Genomic DNA, 12,304 nt, shown 5'->3' on the forward strand with positions numbered 1-12,304 from the left:
TTAATTTGAGGCAACAGGAAAAAAAAAAAAAAAAAAAAAGAGTATTATTTATAACAACAAAGATTAAATAAAAAAAAGCTATATTGTGATTATTAATATAGTAATGATTATTAAGAAAAGAACTGGAGGAAAAGATGCAATGTTGCTAGGTGATTATTGCTTTGGAACCTTCAGAAAACTTTAACCCGATTTTTCTCGAAATGGACTTTGCTGACTCTATCGACTTCAAACGGGTGTCGCTCAGTAATTTTTTTGTCGATTTCAACAACTCGTATAACATTTTGAAGGTCTTTTAATTAATCATTTTTGAAAATGTGCATATTATGACTCATTTTGCCAGCACAGGTCATATGTTTTTTATTCAAGTGTGATTATTATATCTGAAAATTAATAGCATTGAATATAATAGTTTTGTTCTTAATTTTAACCTATTATATACCAAATGAGAGGGCTCCCTGGCCTGCATAGTTTACAACATTGGTTGGGAGAGATTTTTTTTTCTCTCATTAAGAAAACAAGACTATCGGTATCTGCAAATATCATTTTGAATAACTGCCTATCGTATGAGGCTGAGAAATTTAGTATTGGTGCATCTGAAATAAATAAACATGATGTGAGTGGAGTGCTGAATTGCACAGCTTGTACAAGCATATCCTTATCACTATGATCAGATACTTTCTTAACTGCTATTTTCTCACCACTGTCATTTTTGTTTTGGTTTTTAATTGTTTTTTGAGAGGAAAGTGTGCAACACATTTTGACATATGCATGTAAACTTCATTTGCAGCAGCATGGGCAGTTTCAGGAAGTTTGTTAGTAAACTGCTACTCAGGTATTTAAAACTTATTTTTAGTGAATAACAAAAAAGAATTTCACTGCCAGTACATCAGGGTCTTTAGGGTTCCCCGTCGTACACCCTTTCTGTCTGACCGCCGTTAGATCTCCCTTCATCACACACACACACACACACACACACACACACACTCAGGTTTGTTTTTGTGAAAAGTGGGGACATCCCATAGGCGTAATGGTTTTTATACTGTACAGACCGTATATTCTATTGTCCGACACCAACCCTACCCCTAAACCTACCCCTTACAGGAAACTTTGTGCTATTTAAGATTTTCAATACACTCCATTCTGTGTGATTTATAAGCGTTTTGAAAAGTGGGGACATGGGGTAATGTCCTGAAAAGTCACCTTCTCCTTGTAATACCTATGTCATACCTTTGTCATTATACAAATTTATGTCCTCATTTGTCAAAAAAAAATGCACGCACACACACACACACAAACAAACAAACAAACAAACAAACAAACAAACAAACACACACAGACAGAGACATAAAAGCACACGTCCCTAATTACCCTCCCTGTTTACTCAGTCAAAACTGGCTTAGGTTACTTTGCATACATAAACAAAGCCATGATCGTTTTGTCTATTTTTCACATGTGCAGTTGAGCAGTCAAGCGTGATTTTTCTAGGAAACCGCTGGTGGTAAATGTGTGTGCACGTTTGCGGCTCTCTGTTTGTCCATGAGTGGTGCTGCACTCATCAGCATTGATATTTCATGTTTTCTGATAATCTGTTTCCCATTTGCAGAAACTTTTTTATAACCCTTTTCGCAATTGCCAAATGCCACTCTAATGGGCATATTTGTTAAACCTTCAATTTTCTTTCACTTTCACAGCATTGGCTGGTAATGCATGATTCGACATGAAGAACAGCTCCTTCACGTAGACTCTTGGATTCATAGCCAACACACACCCCAAAATGTGCCCTTCCTTTACCTCCAAATACATTTTTAACTAGTTTTATATGCCGCACTTCTGTGGGTTTGTCACACTGTTGTTTGACATTGTTTTACTGCCCATGCCTTATGTTTCTGTGGAAAAGCTTTCTCATTTAATCAATGGTTTCTCTCCAGGGGCCTTCCTTACTTAAGGGTTACTACCAGCATATACTGTCTCGTGCATTACAATAAATGGCATTTCTTTACTTAGTGTTTTTACTTTACTTATTTATTTAATCAAGATACATTTACTTGAAAAGCAAAATGTCTTAGAATATGAAGTCTTAAAAAAAAAATATATATATAAATAAAAATCTGTCATTGGGGTAAGAAAAATAAACCTAATTCAAAGGATAACTTTGAAAACAAGATTATTTTTCTTACCCCACTGGGATTTTTTTTTCTTCTAGTTTTAAGCATAAAGTCACTTCATTTAGAAACAACTTCTCAGAAGATAAGACTTAATATCTCAAGTAAATGTAATATATCTTAAATGTTTAGATGTTTATACTGGAAAACAAGACAAAAAATACTAGCTAACTAAATGAATGAATGAATGAATAAATACATAAATAAATAAATAAATAATTTTCTTAATAGTTTTGTTTAACAAAATGTATCTCGATTAAACAATGTTTAGATATTTGTAATGAGATTTTTTTTTTTTCTTTTTTTTTTTTGCAGTGTATATCAGCTATTTTATTACATCTTAGCAGTAAAATGCTAGTTATATTACTTTAATTATTTAACTGGTTTTAATGTTTTGGTTCATATCCATTAGTTCCAAATAGGAGAAAAAAAGAGTACCTTTCATTCTTAAAGTTCAGTGGATTTTTGTAGAGTTTCCAGTAAAAACAACTTTGATTTAGGTCACGCCGCCCACCCCACACTTGCACCTCTCCGTTCACTCTCTGTTTTGACTTCCACGACTCTGTGCCTCTGCCAGGCATCTCTCATGCAAGTCATTATACCGCAATGGATTGCAGTCTTTCCCCTCCATCTCTCTGCCGCTGTAATAACTTCTCATTCATCAAGGCCGCTTAAAGAGAGTTGCCTGTGAGTAAATACGGGGTGAGGTCTGGCAGCCAGAGACCTGCTGATGCTATCAGAGAGATGGACGGCTTCCTCATCACTGTCTGCTGCTGCCTGTAAGGAAGGCTAAACTTTCTGACTGCTGTTCTTCTGCTCCACTTTAAAAATATCCTGTTAAATTATTGGTAAAAAAAAGAACAAAAAAGTGCCTTGTGTTCTTAAATCGTCTCAAAATATCAAACATCTAAAATCCCCTGACTGGATGGAATCTAATAAAATTGGAGTCTGTGACCATTATACACTACATGGTTTTCTATGAAATCTGTCACCTCAAATGTGCAGTCTGGCTCTGAGTTTCAGCAACTAGCGTCAACTTCTTCAGACTGTAAGTCAAGGCAAAAATCAGGGCAAAAGTCGTGTAATGACAACTGCAGCCAGCAACTTATTTGCTCATGCTCTCTCTCGTGCTTGCTTTCATGCACACGTAACGTACAATATACAACCTCAATATACTCACAGTGAAGCTCTTTTTTAACTATCCGTTCTTTGTGTGCAAAAGAAGTTGAAAATACCACCAATATACAGTTAGCAAACATCTAGAAACTATCCATGCTGTTGAAAGCAATGTTTAGATTAATATTTAAATATATGATGCACACTTTCTTCTCAATAACAAAATAAATACAGCAAATAATGACAGCGGTGAGAAAACAGCAATTAAGAATGCATCTAATCATAGCGATGTGGATACTGTATGTTTGTACCAGCTCCTGTCGACAAATGAGGACATTCAAATTACACTGTTATGAGAGTTTGATTATAAAGTATACATGAGACTATAGACCTGGGGTCTCCAACTTTTTTGTGTGATTATTATATCTGAAAATAAATAGCTTCGAATAAAATAGTGTTGATGTTAATTTTAACCTCTAATGTACCAAATGAGAGGGTTCTTTGTATAGTTTACAGCATTAGTTGGGAGAATTTTTTTTTTCCCTTAAGAAAACCAAACTATCGGTATCAGCAGATATCATTCTGAATAATGGGCTATCGGTATCAGTTGGTGCATCTCTAATAATAAATATTAATTATATATTGATCATTAATGTTTGTTCATAGTGCATTAACTAATGTTAAGAGATGCAACTCTAAAATTTTTAAATGTATTAGTATTCTGAAACCTTGTAGCCAATCAGAGGTTCTACATCGAAACTAACAATTAACTATACTAATACAGCATTTATTAACCTTTGTTACAGTTGGACTCTTATTGTAAAGTGTTCATATAATCTGAAAAGTCATTCTCAAAGATGGTCGTCTTTAAATATCTACACAAAGGCCATAGCATTGAAATTACATACTCTCACATTTTTTTTGCTTCACTTTGATGATCAGTACTGGGGATAATGCATTACAAGTAACACAAGTTATGTAATCAGATTACTTTTTCAAGTAGCTAGTAAAGTAACACATTACTTTTTAATTGATATGAAAATGTCTGAGTTACCTTTTCAAATAAGGAATGACAGCTCTCCTGCCCCCATGTTGAGAGAAATCGGGAGTAAGTGAGTTGGAGTATGGAGGCGTTGTTTGCTTTATGTAAACATGATGTTACTGTAGTTCTAGGCTAAATGTGAACATGCATTTACTCATCTCATTTGCCCAAAAACAGATTCAGTATTTCTCAAAATGAATAAAAGCAGTGAAATGCAAACCTGCAGTAATTAAATGTTAAATAACACAAATATGTATTTATTTATATATTTAATCCCATTTTATTAACCAGTGTATTTACTGCTGACCATGCTAATAAGCAAAAATTACTTTATATAAACATAACATGTTTCTTTTCTTTCTTTTTTTTTTCTTTTCTTTTCTTCTCCTGCTCTTTCTTCTCCTGCATACTTTTCTTAATCCAGAATGGCAGCACAGTTGAAAGGTTTGTTTAAACTGTGCCCTCTACAGTACAGGCATGAATTTGCATTTCCTTCAGGATGAGGCTTATTCATTTCACATTTCACAGTTATGAAAGGGCTTTACATTTGCCAAAAACAGAACTTTTTATATCAAAAACAAACAAGCAAGCCCAGCTCAGATGAGAAAAAGAAACACAAAAGTAACGTAATGCATTACTTTCCATAAAAAAAGTAACTAAGTAATGCCATTAGTTACTTTTTAAGAGAGTAACACAATATTGTAAAGCATTACTTTTAAGTAACTTTCCCCAACACTGTTGATGATTATTTAATCAAAATAACAAAATATGGCCTTCTCACACCAGACGAGAAGCGCAACATTGCAACTAGGACAACTTACAGGTATCACACATCGGATGTGACACGTTCAATTCAAAACAGTTAACCTAATCACCAAACAGGCAAAAGTTCACTTCAACCAGTCGACCTCAGTTGGAAAGACGGCTTTAGAATGAGTCACAACCTCTTGTCTCACTGTGTGCTGTCCCTCGGCTGTGTCTCAGTTGCCCCCTCCTTCTCTGCCCCACACTTGTCTTATTATTGCCCCAGAGACGGAGTCTCTTGACATTCACACGTGGGCTGACCTTTTTTGGTACAGCTTCCAATTAAATCTTGACAGGTTCTTGTCTATACAAAGCGCCCAGAGATCGCCTTACCCTGCGTAACTTCACAGAGTTACACCACTTTTTGAGTGGAGGTGGCAGAGCGTGATGTTGGCGACTCCTGGTGACTCATCGAGTACGGCGGAAGGACGTTTGCTCGTGGAGATAATTGCGTTTCTCTCACCTGTGCCATTTATTTTGCAGGCTTTCAAAAGTGCCACGATGAGCTCATACTGGTGTGCAGGGAAGGGTGATGTCATCGAGAACTGGTGCCGCTGTGACCTAACAGCGCTTGGCAAAGACGGGCTTCCCAACTGCAGCCCCCTGCGGCGGCCCGTGTAAGTTACCCTGAACGGGTGTCATGAAAGCACCTTTATGCAATACTTGATTCATGGCATCACTTTTTGGCAGAATGTTAAGGCATCCTATACTTTGGTAAGACAAATGATGCCGCCTCATCTTCACTGCCAAATTGTGAGGCAGTGTCTCATCAAGGCAATTGTTTGGTGACTCAGTATGTCCATTACATTACATGCTGAGTCACATAATGAAAAATGTACATAGCATTTGTACAAAAACACCTTCTTAAAATGTAAGGGCGAACTAAACTACTGTGTGTGTGTTTTTGAAAGAAATCTCTTCTGCTCACCAAGAAAAAACAGAAATATTGTGAAATATTATTACAATTTAAAATTGTATATGCAAATATAAGTTAAAATGTAATTTATTCCTGTGATCAAAGCAGATTTTTTGGCTTCACTGTAGTCTTCAGTGTCACATAATCATTCAGAAATAATTCCGGCACCAATAGCCTGGTGGAAAACTGATACATTTTATTTTTCAAGATTCACAGATGAATAGAAAGTGCATAGATTAATAGAAAGATTTCTTTTTTTTTACTTTGTATTTTTTATGTATTTACTGTCACTTTTCGCTTTATCACTTTAACGTGTCCTTCCTGAATAAAATGATTTGTTAAGTATTACTTAAAAAAACAAACAAAAAAAATGAACGAAATACAATTCATGATTTAGACAGTCCTCTTTTGTGAATGAAATAAACATTCAATTTAATTTTGTTACGAACTGGCCAGCAAGATCCAAACTGATCCCAAAAAAGCACAGATTTTGCAGCCATATTTGTGTCATTGTCTGAAATGAGGGCAGAGAGCTTGTGCAAAAATCGTTGCAATTCATTTTTAGTGAATTCCCCAAGGTATCTTAACAATGAATGCTGCATACTGTTTAAAATAACCTTTGATTCAGAGTCACGTCTGCGATGCCTTAAAATGCCCCCTGCTTAAGCAAATCAGTGGGTTTTGGAAAGGAGCCATTCTGTCAAAAACGTACTAATATGCTCATAATGTTGGCTTTTTAATTTTCAAAGATTGAGACTGGCTCCACACCTGGAACCCTCCAGTATGATGGTGGCGCTGGAATGGATTGATGTTGAACCTTTTATTGGCTACAAGGTTTCAGATTACATCATTCAACATAAGCGAGTCGAGGACCCATCAGAGGCGGAAATCTACACAGGTAAGCACAACTCACAGGCTTCAGAACAATATTACAGAGAACAGCACCTGCTTCACTCAACTGTAAATAAAATCTGTACAAAAACGGCTTCTTAAAATATAAGGGGAACTATACTACTGGTCAAAAGTTTGTAATAATTTAGATTTTTTTTTTTAAAGGATTAGTTCACCCAAAAATGAAAATTCTGTCATTAATTACTCACCCTCATTACTCACCTTTGTTCATCTTCGGAACACAGATTAAGATATTTTTGATACAATCTGAGAGCTCTCTGACCCTCCGTAGACACCAATGAAACTGCGATGTTCCCAGGTCCAGAAACATAGCAAGGACATCGGTAAAATAGTCCATGTGACATCAGCGGTTCAACTGTCATTTTACGAAGCTACGAGAATACTTTTTGTGCGCAAAGAAAACAATAATAACATAATTTATTCAACAATTCTTCTGCCAGAGTCTTCCACCATTTTGGAGAGTAGCCAAGAACGTAATCCACGTAATCAGCGTTGTTTACGCTCAGTATGCGCATGGTTTCTACCGAACGTAAACAGCGCTGATTACGTTGATTACGTTCTGTCTACGGAGGGTCAGAGAGCTCTCAGATTTTATCAAAAATATCTTAATTTGTGTTCCGAAGATGAACGAAGGTCTTACGGGTTTGGAACGACATGAGGGTGAGTAATTAATGACAGAATTTTCATTTTTGGGTGAACTAACCCTTTAAAGGGTCATTAATTGCCTCTGTTTTTTTTATCATTTAATTTCATTTTATCATTCATTTATCATTTTTTATCATGTTCATTTATCAAGATTTTTACTTCAAAAACATCATAATTTAGTAGTTAATTTAGAAGTAATAGGCTTCTGTCCTGTTTTTAACCCCCCTCATCAGAACACTCCATTTGAATAGGTGTGGTGGATTGTAGACTCTGAAGTAAACACCCTCTGCTATGATTGGCTAAAAGTTGTGTATGTTTGACAGTCTACATCCTTCCCAGCTGGACGCTGCTGTGATTTAGGTTAAACAGCATACATACTCATATGTTTAACAGACAAAGCAATAGTGATCATGTAATAAAAACAGTTACTCATGACATTACTGTCAGATTATATATAGTCGGCACAGCATTGTCTTTTAGTTTCAATCTTTCTGAATATCCTGTGTCGAATTTTGCCTTGTTTTAAACCAATCCGCGGTAAAATGTGTGAACAAAGGACCAAGTTCTTACTGATGTTGTCTGGATCTTCTTTAAAAATAAAGTTTATTCACTCTTTTCTAACATTGGGATCAGAAGGAAGGCAATACAAAGACTGTTTTTTTTTTTTCGCAACTTGGCACTGCACAGCATCTTGTTGTCTTCAGAGTCATCTTTATCGTTTGGTTTCTCCGTAGATATGCGCGTTCGCCTCTCTCGTAAACACTACATGCGTGAATCGGTGGGTGGCGCTAAACAGGCAGTGATGTAGAAGCAGGTGTTAATCTTCTTCTGCGGAGGCAGTGTTTAGCCACACTGTTACATCATAGAGTCGTACATTCCAAAAACTTGTTTTTGGCAGACTGGCTTCAATATAAGCTGTTTTTTAGACTAACAACAAAGTTTTGAGTTCTGAAACTTACAGGATGTTTTTGTAGTGCAAAGAACTCTTATACGTGAAAATATCAAGGGAATTTTGTTTCATGACCCATAAGTCTCTTATGCTTATTAACGCTGCATTTATTTGATAAAAATACAGTAAAAACAATAATATTGTGAAATATTGTTAATTTAAAACAAATGTTTTCTATTGTAATATAGTTTAAAATGTAATTTATTGCTGTGATCAAAGCTGAATTTTCAGCATCATTACTCCAGTCTTCAGTGTCACATGATCCTTCAAAAATCATTCTAAAATGCTAATTTGCTGCCCAAAAAACATTTCTGATTATTATCAATGCTAAAAACAGTTCCATTTCAGGAACTCGAGCTACGTCGAGACGCTGTGGGAACGCCTTCAGCGTGACCACACTCTGAATCACGTGTGTAATCAGTCCAATGGATGGGCTCGACGTCACGGATGGGGTGACATAGTGACCAGGAAGCTATGAAGGCATATGCAGTGGAAACAGTGGCAGCTTCTGTCATCCAACGAAGTGCTCTGTGTGTGTATTTCTTATTTACCGTTGTCTGTCACTATTACAAATAAGTCAGCAATGCCTAAGGCAAAAGATAAGTCGAAGGGTGGGCATGATAAAAGCAAACATCAGTTTAGGCTGTGTGTTCCTCCCTGCCCTCATTACATCACGGGCGGGGATACACACTGCCTTTGCGGGGTGTTTGCTTGGGGGCAAAGCACACTGAGTCAGCTCTCGAGGGATCTGACTGTCCGTATTACAAGGGCCTCTCGCTGCAGACGCTTCGCTCCCGGAGGGCTCTCTTCGAGGAGGGAGCCCTCGCCAGCGTTCCTCATGGCTCAGGCCCCGCTGCTGCCAAGGCAGAGCAGCGGCGGCGGTCGTGGGGATCGCAGATGGATCTGGTGGAGGGAATGGAGATGGGCGAGTCCTTTTCTTCTTCCTCGACCACCAGATCCAGCGCCCCCTCCCAGGGTTTGGAAGCACGCTCTGAGGGAGCGGTTTCTTCCCCCCGAGGAGAGGGCTTGGTGCTCAGATTATTGTCCTCCGAGGAGGGCGAGGTTGAGAGGGTCGACGAACCCCCTCAGTCCACCCAGTATGAGGAGTTAGTGGAGGTAATAACTCGTTCTGTGGCCAAATTAAATCTCGAATGGCCCACTGAGAAGCAGGCAGAACCGAACAAAAGCAAGCTAGATGAACGCGTTTTACGGTCTAAGCTGCTCCCTCCATGCCGGGGCTTGCTGTTCTTCCCCGATCTCCACACCGAGGTATTGAGATCGTGGGCGAGAATATTCTCGGCCCACCTCTTTAGTCCATCATTAGTCGATTATTCCAATGTTGTGAGACTAAGGCCCAATCCCAATTCTATTTTATACCCCTTCCCCTTCCCACACAACAGAGTGTCAAGGGGTAGGGGTGAAAATATTCCCCTAAGAATTGGGGCACCACTACTATGCCGTTACACGTCATCATACGTCGTCTAGCTCCTACAATACACACACCTATACTGTTGTGCATTAGAGCCTCTAATTACCCTTCTATATTAATGCGCTGCTTACTGACACACACACACACACACACATATATATACATATCGTAGATCGCGCAGCTCACACAGCCAGGAGAAAAGAAACTTGTCAACGCTGCCCCACGACTTTTATTAATAAGAGTTTAAATACTGAATCGCTACATTATATTTTCCAGCAACGAGAGGATAAAATCGCAGTTTTTTTAAGTAAACTCACTCTAAAAAGAGAAACGCACAGACGCACATACACGCAACTTTCATCTCTCTCTCTCTCGAAGGGCTGTCTGGCCCTTCCCCTTCCCCTACCCCTACCCCTCCAACCAAAAGAGAATTGAGACACCCCTACCCCTTCACATGAACGCACGAAACGGAGGGGTAGGGGAAAGGGTAAGGGCTAAGGGGTAGAATTGGGATTGGGCCTAAGTGAGCGCAGTTATAGGGTGATGTACCGGGTTGAACAGACACTTGTGGGCTATCTGTCTCCTGGCGTGGCATCGTCCCTAAAAGCCTGTAGCGTCTGGACCAATCAGACACACCATTTTTCATTTGATTTAACAAATCAATTTGGAGTACTGAGAAGGACAAACTTCTGACTCCTTGTCTGACGCAACACAGCATCGGACCCCTCCAAGGGAGGAGCATCCCTTAAAACCAGTCTACACCCCAGAAGCAGCCAGACAACGTTGGATGGAGCCCCAGCATTGCCCACCAAGCCGCTTCATACCACTTCAGCGCTGGTGGGCAAAGGGTACACGGCAGCAGGTCAGGCTGGTTCATGCCTTCACACAATGGCTGTATTACAGGCATACCAAGCGGACCTGCTAAATGAGCGCGAGGAAGTTAAAGCCGATGATATTAGCAAACTCTTGCGAACCGCTGATTTGTCTCTCCGCGCCACAAAAGAGACCGCCAAAGCTATCGGGCAGCCTTAGTGGCCGCGGAGAGGCATCTGTGGCTGACCCTGTCCGACATTAAAGAGAAGGACAGGGTCTTCCTTCTCGACATCCCGCTTGCGATTTCAGGAGGTCCGTAAACATGCGGCAGCGTTTCCTCCCTCGCTTCTCTCTAGCTCATGGGGCTGCTGGACGGGAGCAGTCCCAGCCGTGTGCCTGCTCCTCGTACCAGGAGGCACAGAAATTGAGCGTGAGGATCGGGGCTCATGGTGACGCTCGCGGTCGAAGGCTTCGAAGCCGAAGGCTGATCTGAGTACCGTCCTTTTGGCCAAGAAGTATTCGACCAAGACGCCCTGATATTTATGTTTCAGGGCTTCTGAGGGCAGCCCCCACTGGGGAAGAGCAGTTTACACATCATTACCCGGTGCCCGTCTCTCCTCAGTGCCCTCAGGAGACCGAGCTGTTAACTCAGCCACCGCCGGTGCTTCAGGGCACAGCGGTCTCCGCCTGAAAACGTATCGGCTCTGGGAGGATCACTGCCTCTAAGAAGGTCTCCAGAGTGGCTGGTGAGGTCGTTCCCTGCTGGTCCTCCGCTTCAGGACACCGAACTAGCCGCTCCTATTACACCGGAGGTCAGTCTCTCGAGACTGTTCCCTTAGTAGATTTTCTGGCAGCCTGGAAGCTTCTGCCAAATATCTCACGATGGGTCCTGCAGACTGTAAAAAGAGGTGACAGAATTCAGTTTGGATCTCCTCCGCCTCGTTTCAAAGGGATCGTTTCCACTGTGGTGGGTCCAGAGCAGGCTCCGGTATTAGAACAAGAAGTAAACACTCTCTTGAGGAAGTAGGCCATCGAGGTGGACCCTCCTCTCGACAGAGTGTCCGGGTTCTACAGCTGGTACTTCATTGTTCCGAAGAAGGATGGAGGGTTGCGTCCGATTTTAGATCTGTGCCAGTTGAACCGCTCAGTCATGCGACTGAATTTCAGGATGCTCACGCTCAAGCAAGTAGTGTCTCAGATCAGGTCCGAGGATTTTGTCACAATCGATCTAAAGGATGCATACTTTCAACGGGGTCAGTCTGCTGCTAGTAGATATTTGGCCCGTTCTGGCCGGGTCGAGTATAGTTCTCGGACCTGATTTCCCTTCTCGACGGCTCTCCATGGGAGATTCCCGTCAGGAGGGATCTCCTCTCACAGGCAGAGGGTACGATCTTTCACCCCCGCCCGGAGCTGTAGAAGCTGTGGGTGTGGCCCCTGAGGGGACACAACTCGTAGCTTCCAGTCTCTCAACTGAGGTTGTTGAGACCATCCTCCAATCCAGAGCTCCCTCTACGAG

At 40.4% G+C, this 12,304-nt stretch overlaps 1 protein-coding gene across 1 annotated transcript in view; it reads left to right on the top strand.

Annotated features, from left to right (window-relative positions):
- LOC107675510 (astrotactin-2-like) overlaps positions 1–12,304 on the top strand; it is a 541,421-nt gene that overhangs the window by 447,030 nt on the left and 82,087 nt on the right. The window contains exons 18-19 of the mRNA XM_016469894.1: positions 5,608–5,741; positions 6,790–6,938. Coding sequence (XP_016325380.1) covers positions 5,608–5,741; positions 6,790–6,938 — 283 coding nt within the window. The remainder of the gene's footprint in view (positions 1–5,607; positions 5,742–6,789; positions 6,939–12,304) is intronic.

The sequence above is a fragment of the Sinocyclocheilus anshuiensis genome, unplaced genomic scaffold, assembly GCF_001515605.1.
Source record: "Sinocyclocheilus anshuiensis isolate Anshui unplaced genomic scaffold, SAMN03320099.WGS_v1.1 scaffold1604, whole genome shotgun sequence".
Lineage (NCBI taxonomy): Eukaryota > Metazoa > Chordata > Actinopteri > Cypriniformes > Cyprinidae > Sinocyclocheilus > Sinocyclocheilus anshuiensis.